The 16793-nt window shown below is 50.4% G+C and overlaps 1 protein-coding gene across 1 annotated transcript; it reads right to left on the reverse strand.

The window, feature by feature from the left end:
- Positions 1-227: 227 nt before the first annotated feature.
- On the reverse strand, positions 228-5166 carry LOC135566792 (dynein heavy chain-like; the record flags this gene model as incomplete). Its single annotated transcript, XM_065014403.1, has 13 exons — positions 228-334; positions 440-597; positions 805-858; positions 1298-1357; positions 1478-1586; positions 1899-1953; positions 2072-2233; positions 2834-3055; positions 3327-3443; positions 3556-3693; positions 4128-4194; positions 4331-4386; positions 5026-5166. Coding segments are annotated over 13 exons (1446 nt in total), but the record flags the coding sequence as incomplete, so codon positions are not given.
- Between the last annotated feature and the right edge of the window lie 11627 nt (positions 5167-16793).

Here is a 16793-nt window from a genome sequence, read left to right on the forward strand (position 1 = left end):
TGCACCACGTAGAGAACATACTGCACCACGGTAAGAGAACATACTGCACCACGAGAGGACATACTGCACCAGTGTGTTGTCTGGTTACACGTAGAGGACATACTGCACCACGTAGAGAACATACTGCACCACATGAGAAACATACTGCACCATGTGTTGTTGTCTGGTTACATGTAGAGAACATGCTGCACCACGTAGAGAACATACTGCACCACGAGAGAACATACTGCACCACGTAGAGAACATACTGCACCATGTGTCTGGTACTGTAGATGCTCACCAGAGGAACATGCTGCACCACGTAGAGAACATACTGCACCACGTAGAGAACATACTGCACCATGTAGAGAACATACTGCACCATGTAGAGAACATACTGCACCATGTGTTGTTGTCTGGTTACATGTAGAGAACATACTGCACCATGTAGAGAACATACTGCACCATGTGACCATCTGGTCAGAGGAACATGCTGCACCACGTAGAGAACATACTGCACCACGTAGAGAACATACTGCACCACGAGAGAACATACTGCACCACGTAGAGGAACATACTGCACCACGTAGAGGACATACTGCACCACGTAGAGACATACTGCACCACATAGAGAGACATACTGCACCACGAGAGAACATACTGCACCACGTAGAGAACATACTGCACCATGTGTTGTTGTCTGGTTACATGAGAGAACATACTGCACCACGTAGAGAACATACTGCACCACGAGAGAACATACTGCACCACGTAGAGAACAGACTGCACCACGAGAGAACATACTGCACCATGTAGAGAACATACTGCACACGTAGAGAACATACTGCACCACGAGAACATACTGCACCATGTTGTTGTCTGGTTACACATAGAGAACATACTGCACCACGTAGAGAACATACTGCACCATGTTGTTGTCTGGTTACACGTAGACATACTGCACCATCAGAGAACATACTGCACTAGAGAACATACTGCACCACGAGAGAACATACTGCACCATGTGTTGTCTGGTTACATGTAGAGGACATACTGCACCATGTTGTACTGCACCACGTAGAGAACATGCTGCACCACGAGAAATATACTGAGAAACATACTGCACCATGTGTTGTCTGTTACACATAGAGTAACATACTGCACCACGTAGAGAACATACTGCACCATGTAGAGAACATACTGCACCATGTTGTTGTCTGTTACACGTAGAGAACATACTGCACCATGTAGAGAACATACTGCACCATGTGTTGTCTGGTTACACATAGAGAACATACTGCACCATGTGAGAACATACTCTGGTTACACATAGAGAACATACTGCACCATGTAGAGAACATACTGCACCATGTGTTGTCTGGTTACACATAGAGAACATACACATCGTAGAGAACATACTGCACCATGTGAACGCTGCTACATGTAGAGAACATACTGCACCACTGGAACATACTGCACCACGAGAGAACATACGCACCGTGGAGAACATACTGCACCATGCTGCACCCGAGAACATACTGCACCATGGGGAACATACCACCAGTGGACATACTGCACCACGAGAGGACATACTGCACCAGAACATACTGCACCACGTGAGAAATACTGCACCACATAGAGAACATACTGCACCATGTGTTGTTGTCTGGTTAGAACATACTGCACCATAGAGGAACATAGAGAACATACTGCACCATGTGTGTTGTTGTCTGGTTAGCGTAGAGAACATGCTGCACCACTGTAGAGAACATACTGCACCATCGTAGAGAACATATACTGCACCATGTGTTGTTGTCTGGTTAGAGAACATACTGCACCACGTAGAGAACATATACTGCACCACTGCGTTGTAGAGAACATACTGCACCATGTGTTGTCGGTTAGAGAACATGCTGCACCACGTAGAGAACATACTGCACCACGTAGAACATACTGCACCACGTAGAGAACATACTGCACCACATAGAGAAATATACTGCACCACGTGAGAACATACTGCACCACGTAGAGACATACTGCACCATGTGAGACATGCTGTCTGGTACTGCACCACGTAGAGGACATGCTGCACCACGTGAGGGCATGCTGCACCACGCAGGGGACATACTGCACCACGTAGAGAACATACTGCACCACGTAGAGAACATACTGCACCATGTGTTGTTGTCTGGTTACATGTAGAGAACATACTGCACCACGTGCATACTGCACCACGTAGAGAACATACTGCACACTAGAGAAATATACCATGCACATGAGAGAACATACTGCACCACGAGAGAACATACTGCACCACGAGAGAACATACTGCACCACGTGGAGAACATACTGCCATGTAGAGAACATACTGCACCATGTGTTGTACTGCACCATCTGGTTACATGAAAACATACTGCACCATGTAGAGAACATACTGCACCACGAGAGAACATACTGCACCATGTGTTGTTGTCTGGTTACATGTAGAGAACATGCTGCACCACGTACTGACCACGAGAACATACTGCACCACGTAGAGAACATACTGCACCACGAGAGAACATACTGCACCACGTAGAGGACATACTGCACCACAGAGAACATACTGCACTGCACCACCCGTAGAGAACATACTGCACCATGTAGAGAACATACTGCACCATGTGTTGTTGTCTGGTTACATGTAGCACCATGTACAGAACATACTGCACCATGTAGAGAACATACTGCACCACGAGAGAACATACTGCACCATGTGTTGTTGTCTGGTTACATGTAGAGAACATGCTGCACCACGAGAGAACATACTGCACCACACGAGACATACTGCACCATGTGTTGTTGTCTGGTTTACATGAGAACATGCTGCACCACGTAGAGAACATGCTGCACCACGTGGAGAACATGCTGCAATCCATAGAGAACATACTGCACCACGGAACATACTGCACCACGAGGAGAACATGCTGCACCACGTGAGAACATGCATACTGCACCACGAGACTGCAGAACATACTGCACCACGTAGAGAACATACTGCACCACGTAGAGAACATACTGCACCATGTGTTGTTGTCTGGTTACATGTAGAGAACATGCTGCACCACGTAGAGAACATACTGCACCACGTAGAGAACATACTGCACCATGTGTTGTCGTCTGTCTGAGAACATTGCACATGTAGAGAAATGCTGCACCACGTGAGAACATACTGCACCATGTAGAGAACATACTGCACCATGCACCACCATGTGTTGTTGTCTGGTTAGAGAAACATGCTGCACCACGTAGAGAACATACTGCACCACGTGGAGAACATACTGCACCATGTGTTGTCGTCTGGTTACACGTAGAGAACATGCTGCACCACGTAGAGAACATGCTGCACCACGTAGAGAACATACTGCACCATGTAGAGAACATACTGCACCATGTAGAGAACATACTGCACCATGTGTTGTTGTCTGGTTACATGTAGAGAACATGCTGCACCACGTAGAGAACATACTGCATCATGTAGAGAACATACTGCACCACGTAGAGAACATACTGCACCATGTGTTTTTGTCTGGTTACATGTAGAGAACATGCTGCACCACGTAGAGAACATGCTGCACCACGTAGAGAACATACTGCACCATGTAGAGAACATACTGCACCATGTAGAGAACATACTGCACCACGTAGAGAACATACTGCACCATGTGTTGTTGTCTGGTTACATGTAGAGAACATGCTGCACCACGTAGAGAACATGCTGCACCACGTAGAGAACATACTGCACCACGTACTGAACATACTGCACCATGTAGAGAACATACTGCACCACGTAGAGAACATACTGCACCATGTAGAGAACATACTGCACCACGTAGACAGAACATACTGCACCACGAGAGAACATACTGCACCATGTGTTGTCTGGTTACACATAGAGAACATACTGCACCACGTAGAGAACATACTGCACCACGTAGAGAACATACTGCACCAAGTTGTTGTCTGGTTACACGTAGAGAACATACTGCACCACGAGAGAACATACTGCACCACGTGAGAACATACTGCACCATGTAGAGAACATACTGCACCATGTAGAGAACATACTGCACCATGTGTTGTTGTCTGGTTACATGTAGAGAACATACTGCACCACGTAGAGAACATACTGAACATACTGCACCACGTAGAGAACATACTGCACCATGTGTTTGTCTGGTTACATGTAGAGAACATGGAGAACATACTGCACCACGAGAGAACATACTGCACCATGTAGAGAACATACTGAGAACATACTGCACCATGTACTGCACCATGTTTGTTGTCTGGTTACACATAGAGAACATACTGCACGAGAGAACATACTGCACCACGTAGAGAACATACTGCACCATGTGTTGTTGTCTGGTTACATGTAGAGAACATACTGCACCACGTAGAGAACATACTGCACCACATAGAGAACATACTGCACCATGTAGAGAACATACTGCACCATGTGCTGTTGTCTGGTTACATGGAGAACATACTGCACCATGTAGAGAACATACTGCACCACGTAGAGAACATACTGCACCATGTGTTGTTGTCTGGTTACACATAGAGAACATACTGCACCACGTACAGAACATACTGCACCATGTGTTGTTGTCTGGTTACATGGAGAACATACTGCACCACGTAGAGAACATACTGCACCATGTGTTGTTGTCTGGTTACACATAGAGAACATACTGCACCACGTAGAGAACATACTGCACCATGTGTTGTTGTCTGGTTACATGTAGAGAACATACTGCACCATGTAGAGAACATACTGCACCACATAGAGAACATACTGCACCGTTTAGAGAACATACTGCACCACGTAGAGAACATACTGCACCATGTGTTGTTGTCTGGTTACATGGAGAACATACTGCACCACGTAGAGAACATACTGCACCATGTGTTGTTGTCTGGTTACACATAGAGAACATACTGCACCACGTAGAGAACATACTGCACCATGTGTTGTTGTCTGGTTACATGTAGAGAACATACTGCACCACATAGATAACATACTGCACCGTGTAGAGAACATACTGCACCATGTGCTGTTGTCTGGTTACATGGAGAACATACTGCACCACATAGAGAACATACTGCACCACGTAGAGAACATACTGCACCACGTAGAATATACTGCACCACGAGAAACATACTGCACAATGTAGAGAACATACACCACTTAGAGAATATACTGCACCACGTAGAAACATACTGCACCATGTAGAGAACATACTGCACCACGTAGAGCTTGATGGTTGTGGATAAACAGGTAGCCGGACCCAGACAGGATGAACAGGGTAAAGGACCCAGACAGGGTAAAGGACCCAGACAGGGTAAAGGACCCAGACAGGGTAAAGGACCCAGACAGGGTAAAGGAGGACCCAGACAGGGTAAAGGACCCAGAACAGGATGAACAGGGTAAAGGGACCAGACAGGGGTAAAGGACAGACAGGATGAACAGGGTAAAGGACCCAGACAGGATGAATAGGTAGCACCCATGAACAGGTAAAGGAGAAGGATGAATAGGACACCCAGACAGGATGTAGGTAGACGGACCCCAGACAGGATGAACAGAGTACCCAGACAGGATGAACAGGGAGCCGGACTCAGACAGGATGAATAGGGTAAACGGACCCAGACAGGATGAATAGGATAAAGGACCCAGACAGGATGAATAGGTAAACGGACCCAGACAGGATGAACAGGGTAAAGGACCCAGACAGGATGAACAGGGTAAAGGACCCAGACAGGATGAATAGGTAGCTGGACCCAGATAGGATGAATAGGTAGCCGGACCCAGATAGGATGAATAGGTAGCGGACCCAGGGATGAATAGGTAGCCTAGACAGGATGAATAGGTAGCCGAACAGGGATGAACAGGAAAAGGACCCAGACAGGATGAACAGGTAGCACTGGAGGGATGAATAGGTAGCTGGACCCAGACAGGATGAATAGGTAGACGGACCCAGACAGGATGAACAGGGATGAATAGGTCGCTGGACCCAGACAGGATGAATAGGTAGCAACCCAGACAGGATGAATAGGTAGCCGGACGGGATGAACAGGGAAAAGGACCCAGACAGGATGAACAGGTACCTGGACCCACAGGATGAAAGGACCCAGACAGGATGAATAGGTAGAGGACCCCAGACAGGAACAGGGAGTGGACCCAGACAGGATGAATAGGAGCCGGACCCAGACAGGATGAATAGGTAAACGGTCCCAGACAGGATGAATAGGATAAAGGACCCAGACAGGATGAATAGGTAAACGGACCCAGACAGGATGAACAGGGTAAAGGACCCAGACAGGATGAACAGGGTAAAGGTCCCAGACAGGATGAATAGGGTAGCGGACCCAGATAGGATGAATAGGTAGCCCCAGATAGGGATGAATAGGTAGCCGGACCCAGACAGGATGAATAGGTAGCCGAACCCAGAAAGGATGAACAGGGAAAGGACCTGACAGGATGAACAGGTAGCTGACCCAGACAGGATGAATAGGTAGCTGGACCCAGGCAGGATGAATAGGGAGACGGACCCAGACAGGATGAATAGGTCGCTGGACCCAGACAGGATGAATAGGTCGCTGGACCCAGACAGGATGAATAGGTCGCTGGACCCAGACAGGATGAATAGGTAGCCGAACCCAGACAGGATGAATAGGTAGCCGGACCCAGACAGGATGAACAGGGAAAAGGACCCAGACAGGATGAACAGGGAAAAGGACCCAGACAGGATGAACAGGTAGCTGGACCCAGACAGGATGAATAGGTAGCTGGACCCAGACAGGATGAATAGGGAGACGGACCCAGACAGGATGAATAGGTCGCTGGACCCAGACAGGATGAATAGGTCGCTGGACCCAGACAGGGTGAATAGGGAGCCGGACCCAGACAGGATGAATAGGGAAAAGGACCCAGACAGGATGAATAGGTAGATGGACCCCAGACAAGATGTTATGTTTGGGGGCAAATCATGTGCATCACATCATTGAGTACCACTCCATATTTTCAAGCGTTGTAATTGTTAAGGAATGGAGAGTTTTTCCTGATAAACAAAATAAACTGTGTAGAGCTAAGCACTGTCAAAACCTTAGAGGAAAACCTGGTTCAGCCTGCTTTCCACCAGACACTGGGAGATGAAACCTTAGAGGAAAACCTGGTTCAGTCTGCTTTCCACCAGACACTGGGAGACGAATTCACCTTTCAGCAGGACAATAACTGTCACCTTTCACCAGACACTGGGAGACGAATTCACTGCAGGACAATAACCTGGTTCAGTCTGCTTTCCACCAGACACTGGGAGATGAATTCACCTTTCAGCAGGACAATAACCTGGTTCAGTCTGCTTTCCACCAGACACTGGGAGATGAATTCACCTTTCAGCAGGACAATAACCTGGTTCAGTCTGTTTTCCACCAGACACTGGGAGATGAAGTCACCTTTCAGCAGGACAATAACCTGGTTCAGTCTGCTTTCCACCAGACACTGGGAGATGAAGTCACCTTTCAGACAATAACCTGGTTCAGTCTGCTTTCCACCAGACACTGGGAGATGAAGTCACCTTTCAGCAGGACAATAACCTGGTTCAGCTTTCCACCAGACACTGGGAGATGAAGTCACCTTTCAGCAGGACAATAACCTGGTTCAGTCTGCTTTCCACCAGACACTGGGAGATGAAGTCACCTTCAGAAGTGGTTCAGTCTGTTTTCCACCAGACAGGTAGATGAATTCACCTTTCAGCAGGACAATAACCTGGTTCAGTCTGCTTTCCACCAGACACTGGGAGATGAATTCACCTTTCAGCAGGACAATAACCTGGTTCAGTCTGCTTTCCACCAGACACTGGGAGATGAAGTCACCTTTCAGCAGGACAATAACCTGGTTCAGTCTGCTTTCCACCAGACACTGGGAGATGAATTCACCTTTCAGCACCAGTCTGCTTTCCACAGACACTGGGAGATGAATTCACCTTTCAGCAGGACAATAACCTGGTTCAGTCTGCTTTCCACCAGACACTGGGAGATGAAGTCACCTTTCAGCAGGACAATAACCTGGTTCAGTCTGCTTTCCACCAGACACTGGGAGATGAAGTCACCTTTCAGCAGGACAATAACCTGGTTCAGTCTGCTTTCCACCAGACACTGGGAGATGAAGTCACCTTTCAGCAGGACAATAACCTGGTTCAGTCTGCTTTCCCACCAGACACTGGGAGATGAATTCACCTTTCAGAGGACAATAACCTGGTTCAGTCTGCTTTCCACCAGACACTGGGAGATGAAGTCACCTTTCAGCAGGACAATAACCTGGTTCAGTCTGCTTTCCACCAGACACTGGGAGATGAAGTCACCTTTCAGCAGGACAATAACCTGGTTCAGTCTGCTTTCCACCAGACACTGGGAGATGAAGTCACCTTTCAGCAGGACAATAACCTGGTTCAGTCTGCTTTCCACAGACACTGGGAGATGAATTCACCTTTCAGCAGGACAATAACCTGGTTCAGTCTGCTTTCCACCAGACACTGGGAGATGAATTCACCTTTCAGCAGGACAATAACCTGGTTCAGTCTGCTTTCCACCAGACACTGGGAGATGAATTCACCTTTCAGCAGGACAATAACCTGGTTCAGTCTGCTTTCCACCAGACACTGGGAGATGAAGTCACCTTTCAGCAGGACAATAACCTGGTTCAGTCTGTTTTCCACCAGACACTGGGAGATGAAGTCACCTTTCAGCAGGACAATAACCTGGTTCAGTCTGCTTTCCAGACGGTGATTGTCCATGAGTGGCCGAGTTACAGTTTTAACTTAACTCGACTTCAAAATCTATGGTAAAACCTGAAATGGTTGTCTAGCAATGATCAACAACCGATTTGACAGAGCTTGAAGAATAATAAAATAATAATAATTATAGGCAATCCAGGTGTGACTGAATTCAGGTGTGATTTACCCAGAATAAGACACAGCTGTAATCTTTGCCAAAGTTACTTCTACAAAGTATTGAGGAGTGTGAATACTTTTGTAAATTATATTTCTGTATTTCATTTGCAACACACACAAAAAAAAAGACTTTGTCTTCATGGGGTATTGTGTGTAGATGGGTGGCACTACTATCTATATTGAATTCAGGCTTTAACACAACACAATATGGAATAGGTCATGGGGTATGACTACTTCCTGAAGTCCCTGTAGCTACTTCCGGGTGTTTCAGTAATCCATTCTGGCAGCTAACCCTTATCTGTCTACCCGTGATGCTTTAGGGTCGGTGAAGCTGATCTCTGAGGTATCCCAGCGTATCCAGGACAACGCCCGCAGCCACGACAACCACCTGCAGCTGCATGGCGGGTGCAGAGACTGCTGAAGGGGAGAAAGACCAAGGTGGAGCTCCAGGTTGGTTCTGTTTCTGCCCCTCTCACTCTCTACCCCTCTCACTGTCTACCCTCTCACTCTCTACCCCTCTCACTCTCTACCCCTCTCACTTTCACCCCCTCTCACTCTCTACCCCTCTCACTGTCTACCCCTCTCACCCTCTACCCTCTCTCACCCTCTTCTGCCTCTCACCCTCTGCCCCTCTCACCCTTCCTCTCCCTCTCACCCTCTGCCCCTCTCACTGCCCACCCTCTGCCCTCTCACTCTGCCCCTCTCACCTGCTCTCACCCTCTGCCCTCTCACCCTCTGCCCTCTCACCTCCTCTGCCCCTCTCTGCCCCTCTCACCTCTGCCCCTCTGCCCTCTCACCCTCTGCCCCCTCTCACCCTCTCACCCTCTGCCCCTCACACCCCTCTGCCCTCTCCCTCTGCCCCTCTCACCTCTGCCCCTCTCACCCTCTGCCCCTCTGCCCTCTCACCCTCTGCCCCTCTCACTGTCTCTGCCCCTCTCACTCTCTGCCCTCTCACTCCTGCCCCTCTGCCTGCCCTTCACTCTCTGCCCCTCTCACTCTCTGCCCCCCTCCCCTGCCCCTCTGCCCTCTCACTCTGCCCCTCTCACCCTCTGGGCCCTCTCACCCTCTGCCCCTCTCACTCTCTCACTCTCTGCCCTCTCACCCCCTCTGCCCTCTCACTTTCTGCCCTCTCACCCTCTGCCCTCACCCCTCTCTGCCCTCTCACCTTCTGCCTCCCCTCTCACCCTCTGCTGCCCTCTGCCCTCTTCACTCTCCTTCTCACTCTGCCCCTCTCACTTCTGCCCTCTCACTCTGCTCCCTCTCACTTCTGCCCTCTCACTCTCTGCTCCTCTCACTTTCTGCCCCTCTCTTCCCCTGCTCCCTCTCACTTCTGCCCCTCTCACCTCTCTGCCCCTCTCACTCTCTGCCCTTCACTTCTGCCCCTCTCACTCTGCCCCTCTCACCTCTCTGCCCCTCTCACCCTCTGCCCCCTCTCACTCTCTGCCCTCCCTCTGCCCCTCTCACTCTCTGCCCCTCTCACTTCTGCCCCTCTCACTTCTGCCCCTCTGCCCTCTCACTCTCTGCCCCTCTCACCCACTCTGCCCCTCACTCTCTCTGCCCCTCTCCCTCTCCCTCTCTCCTCACCCTCTGCCTCTCTCTCCCCTCTTCTGCCCTCCTCTCTGCCCCTCTCACCCTCTGCCCCTCTCTCTGCCCCTCACTCTCTGCCCTCTCACCTCTGCCCTCTCACTCTCTGCCCCTCTCACCCTCTGCCCCTCTCACTCTCTGCACCCTCACCCTCTACCCTCTCACCCCTCTCTGCCCTCTCACCCTCTGCCCCCTCTCTACCCCTCACTCTGCCCCTCTCACCCTCTGCCCTCTCACCCTCTGCCCTCTCACCCCTCTGCCCCTCTCTCCCTTCCTGCTCACCCTCTGCCCCTGCCCTCTCACCTCTGCCCCTCTCACCCTCTGCCCCTCACCCTCTGCCCCTCTCACCTCTGCACCTCTCTCTGCCCCCTCTGCCCCTCTCTCTCTGCCCCTCTCACCCTGCCCCTCTCACTCTCCCCCTCTCCTCTCTGCCCCTCTCCTTTCTGCCCCTCTCCCCTCTGCCCCTCTCACTCTCTGCCCCTCTCACTCTCTGCCCCTCTCACCCTCTACCCCTCTCACCTCTGCCCCCACCCTCTCACCCTAATCTCCCCTCTCCTCTCACCCCACCCCTCTCACCCTCTGCCCCCTCACCCTCTCTCACCTCTGTGCCCTCTCACCCTGCTCTGCCCCTCTCACCCTTCTGCCCTCTCACCCTCTGCCTCTCTTTCTCACTTTCTGCCCTTCACTTTCTGCCCTCTCACTCTCTGCCCTCTCACTTCTGCCCCCTCACTCTCTGCTCCTCTCACTCTCTGCCTCTCACTCACTTTCTGCTCCCTTCACTTTCTCACTCTCTGCCCCCTCACTCTCTGCCCTCTCACCTCTGCCCCTCTCACTCTCTCACTTGCCCTCTCACTCTCTGCCCCTCTCACTCTCTGCCCCTTCTCTCACCTCTCTGCCCTCTCATCTGCCCCTTTGCCCCTCTCTCACCCTCTCCCTGCCCTCTCACCCTCTGCCCCTCTCACCCTCTGCCCCTCTCACCCTGCCCCTCTCACCCTCTGCCCCTCTCCTCACTGCCCCTCTGCTGCCCCTCTCACTCTCTGCCCTCTCACTCTCTGCCCTCTCTTCCTCTCACCCTCTGCTCTCCCACCGCCTCTCACTCTCTGCTCTCTGCTCACCCTCTGCCCCTCTCACTCTCTGCCCCTCTCACCCTCTGCCCCTCTCACTCTCTGCCCCTCTCCACTCTCTGCCCCTCACTCTCTGCCCCTCTCACCCTCTGCCCTCTCACTCTGCCCCTCTCACCCTCTGCCCCTCTCTCTCTACCCTCTCACCCTCTACCCCTCTGCCCTCTCACCCTCTGCCCCTCTCACCCTGCTTCCTGCCCTCTCACACTCTGCCCCTCTCACCCCTCTCACCCTCTGCCCCTCTCACCCCCCTCACTCTCTGCCCTCTCACCCCCTGCCCCTCTCACCCCTCGCCCCTCTCACCCTCTGCCCCTCTGCTCTCTGCCCTCTCACTCTCTGCTGCCCCTCACTCTCTGCCCTCTCACTCACTGCCCTCTCACTCCCTCTCTCACCCTCTGCCCTATCACCCTCTGCTTCACCTCACTCTCACCCCCCCCTCTCTTCACTGCCCCTCTCACCCCCGTCTCACTCTCTCCCCTCTCACTCTCTGCCCCCTCTCACCCTCTGCCCTCTCACCTCTGCCCTCTACCCTCTTCTCTTCTCACCCTCTGCCCCTCTAATCCTCTGCTCCCTTCACCCCTGCCCTCTCACCCTCTGCCCTCTTCACCTCTGCCCTCTCACCCTCTCACCCTCTGCCCCTCTTCACTCTCTGCCCCTCTCACTTTCTGCCCCTCTCACTCTTCTGCCCCTCACACTTCTCACCCTCTGCCCCTCTCACCCTCTGCCCCTCTCACTCTCTGCCCCTCTCACTCTGCTCTACCCTCTCACCTTCTGCCCCTCTCACCTCTGCCCTCTGCCCCTTCACTCTCTGCCCTCTCACTCTCTGCCCCTCTCACTTTCTGCCCCTCTCACTCTCTGCCCTGCTCCTCTCTCTCACTTCTGCCCCTCTTCTGCACCCTCTCCCCTCTCACCCTCTGCCCCTCTCACCGTCTGCCCTCTCACCCTCTGCCCTCTCACTCTCTGCTGCCCTCTCACTCTCTGCCCTCTCACTTTCTGCTCCCTCTCACCCTCTGCTGCCCTCTCACCTCTGCCCTCCTCCTCTGCCCCCTCTCACCCTCTGCCCCTCTCCCCTCTGCTCTCTCACCCTCTGCCCCTCTCACTCTCTGCCACTTTCTGCCCCTCTCACCCTCTGCCCTCTCACCTCTGCCCCTCTCTGCCCCTCTCACCCCTCTCCTCTGCACCCCTGCCCCTCTCACCTCTGCCCCTCTCTGCTCCCCTCTGCCCCTCTCACCCTCTGCCCTCTCACCCTCTGCCCTCTCTGCCCTCTGCCCCTCTCACCCTCTGCCCCTCTCACCCTCTGCCTCTCACACCCTCTGCCCCTCTCACCTCACCCTCTGCTCCTCTCACCCTCTGCCCTCTCACCTCTGCCCCTCTCTTCACCCTCTGCCCCCTCACTCTCTGCCCCTCTCACTCTCTGCCCCTCTCACCCTCTGCCCTCTCACCCTCTGCCCTCTCACCCTCTGCCCCTCTCACCCTCTGCCCTCTCACTTCTGCCCCTCTCACCCCTCTGCTCCCTCTCACCCTCTGCTCTCACCTCTCACTACCTCTCACCCCTCCCCTCCTCTCCCCTCTACCCCCTCTCTACCCTCTCTCTCTCTCACCTGCCCCTCACCTCACTCACCCTCTGCCCCTCTCCCTCACTCTCTGCCCCTCTCACTCTCTGCCCCTCTCACCTCTGCCCTGCCCCTCTCACTCCCTCTGCCTCACCCTCTGCCCTCTCACCCTCTGCCCCTCTCACCTCTGCCCTCCCTCTCCCCTCTCTACCTCTCCACCTCTGCCCTCCACCTCTGCCCTCTCTCTCACTCTCTGCCCTCTCACTCTCTGCCCCTCTCACTCTCTGCCCCTCTCACTCTCTGCCCCTCTCACTTTACTTTCATTAATCTGATGACTGTTATTTATGTAATCAACTAACTATGTGTAATGGTTACCCTTTTTAGAATTAATCATATAACAATGACATCATTAGGATTTGGGGGCACCACGGAAGAGGTTGTAACTTTTCCGTGGGGAACCACCATCTCCAGAATTAAACTCTAAGAAGATATATATATATTTCCTCGATAAACAGTCATCTTATTAATTGTTACCTCATATCATCCTGACCAGTCGTAACCTTGGATCTGCAGAAACCCCAGCCTTATGATTCAGTACTACACACATTGGTTTAATTATTTACTAGCTAACTAAATAATAACACAGAATAAACATACACCCTTTACATGGGACAGAGGTCCCTAGTGGATTGACAAAATATGTCGGCTTGTACACATCGACATGGAGAGGGGGAGAGACTTATCGTTGATACAGTTCAGAACTATTCTCACATGAGTTAGTTTTCACACGAACTGCCGGCCGTTTTTGGAATAAGAAATCATGACTGTATTTACGTGCGAACTCTTTTGTTCGGCGTTGATCTGTCGGAACCAGCCTTCCTTAGGAAAGGTTGTTGGCCTTTCAGCAGGAAGCTTGTGTGGTCGTCTGATCGTCCCGTCTTCTACTGTTGTTCAGTCAGGAAGATAGCTAGCCAGCCGTGTTGACGGTTCTCATTTGGTGAGAGTAGGATGGTCTCACATAGATTTGCATTTTCTAGATAATTATATATATATATATTTTTCTCATGGTTTGTTTTGATCTATTTGTGTCGCTGTCCTGGGGCTTTGTTTGTGTTTGTAAATATACAGGGTCTTGCAAAAGTATTCACCCCCCCCCTTGGCATTTTTCCTATTTTGTTGCATTACAACCTGTAATTTAAATGTATTTTTATTTGGATTTCATCTAATGGACATAAACAACACAAAATACTCCAAATTGGTAAAGTGAAATAACTCTAACTGGAAAAGTGGTGTGTACATACAGTATGTATTCACCCCCTTTGCTATGAAGCCCCTAAATAAGATCTGGTGCAACCAATTACCTTCAGAAGTCACATAATTAATTAGACTGCAAACAGGTGGACTTGATTTAAGTGTCACATGATCTCAGTATATATACACACCTGTTCTGAATGGCCCCAGAGTCTACAACACCACTAATCAAGGGGCACCACCAAGCAAGTGGCACCATGAAGACCAAAGAGGTCAGGGACAAGGTTGTGGAGAAGTACAGATCAGGGTTGGGTTATAAAAAAAATATCTGAAACTTTGAAAATCCCACGGAGCTCCGTTAAATCCATTATTAAAACAATTAAAGAATATGGCACCACAAGAAACCTGCCAAGAGAGGGCCCACCAAAACTCACAGACCAGGCAATGAGGGCATTAATCAGAGAGGCAACAAAGAGACCAAAGATAATCCTGAAGAAGCTGCAATGCTCCACAGTGGAGATTGGCGTATCTGTTCATAGCACCACTTTAAGCCGTACACTCCACGGCGCTGGGATTTTCGGAAGAGTGGCCAGAAAAATTCAATTTCTTAAAGAAAAAAAACAAGCAAACACCATTTGCTGTTCGTACAAAAGGCATGTGGGAGACTCCCCAAACATATGGAAGAAGGTACTCTGGTCAGATGAGTCTAAAATTAGCTTTTTGGGCATCAAGGAAAATGCTATGTCTGGCGCAAACCCAACGCTGCCATCACCCCGAGAACACCATCCCCACAGTGAAGCATGGTGGTGGCAGCATCATGCTGTGGGGATGTTTTTCATCGGTAGTGACTGAGAAACTAGTCAGAATTGAAGGAATAATGGATGGTGCTAAATACAGGGAAATTCTTGAGGGAAACTTGTTTCAGTCTTCCAGAGATTTGAGACTGGGACGGAGGTTCACCTTCCAGCAGGACAATGACCCTAAGCATACTGCTAAAGCTACACTCGAGTTTAAGGGGAAACATCTAAATGTCTTGGAATGGCCTAGTCAAAGCCCAGACCTCAATCCAATTGAGAATCTGTGGTATGACTTAAAGATTGCTGTACACAAGCAGAACCCATTCAACTTGAAGGAGCTGGAGCAGTTTTGCCTTGAAGAATGGGCAAAAATCCCAGTGTCTAGATGTGCCAAGCTTATGGAGACAAACCCCAAGAGACTTGCAGCTGTAATTGCTGCAAAAGGTGGCTCTACAAAGTATTGACTTTGGGGGGGGGGAATAGTTATGCTCAAGTTTTCTATTTTTTGGTCATATTTCTTGTTTGATTCACAATAAAAAAATATGTTTCATCTTCAAAGTGGCATGTTGTGTAAATCAAATGATACAAACCCCCCCAAAAATATATTTTAAGTCTATGTTGTAAAGGCAACAAAATAGGAAAAATGGCAGGAGGTTAGGAAGTGCATCTCAGTTTCCAACTCATTTTTTGGGCAGTGAGCACATAGCCTGTCTTCTCTTGAGAGCCATGTCTGCCTACGGCGGCCTTTCTCAATAGCAAGGCTATGCCCACTGAGTCTGTACATAGTCAAAGCTTTCCTTAATTTTGGGTCAGTCACAGTGGTCAGGTATTCTGCCAGGTTCATCTCTCTGTAGGTGATGGCTTTGTTATGGAAGGTTTGGGAATCGCTTCCTTTTAGGTGGTTGTAGAATTTAACGGCTCCTTTCTGGATTTTGATAATTAGTGGGTATCGACCTAATTCTGCTCTGCATGCATTATTTGGTGTTCTACGTTGTACACTGAGGATATTTTAGCAGAGTCTCAATTGGGTGTTTGTCCCATTTTGTGAAGTCTTGGTTGGTGAGCGGACCCCAGACCTCACAACCATAAAGGGCAATGGGCTCTATGACTGATTCAAGTATTTTTAGCCAAATCCTAATTGGTATGTTGAATGTGATGTTCCTTTTGATGGCCTGGAAGGCCCTTCTTGCCTTGTCTCTCAGATGGTTCACAGCTTTGTGGAAGTTACCTGTGGCGCTGATGTTTAGGCCAAGATATGCATAGTTGTGTGTGCTCTAGGACAATGGTGTCTAGATGGAATTTGTATTTGTGGTCCTGGAAACTGGACTTTCTTTGGATCACCATTATTTTGGTCTTACTGAGATTTACTGTCAGGGCCCAGGCCTGTCAGGGCACAGGTCTGTCAGGGCACAGGTCTGTCAGGGCACAGGTCTGTCAGGGCACAGGTCTGTCAGGGCCCAGGTCTGTCAGGGCCCAGGTCTGTGCAGGATGCTGGTGCTGTTGTAGGCCCTCCTT

The sequence above is a fragment of the Oncorhynchus nerka genome, unplaced genomic scaffold, assembly GCF_034236695.1.
Source record: "Oncorhynchus nerka isolate Pitt River unplaced genomic scaffold, Oner_Uvic_2.0 unplaced_scaffold_3318, whole genome shotgun sequence".
NCBI lineage: Eukaryota > Metazoa > Chordata > Actinopteri > Salmoniformes > Salmonidae > Oncorhynchus > Oncorhynchus nerka.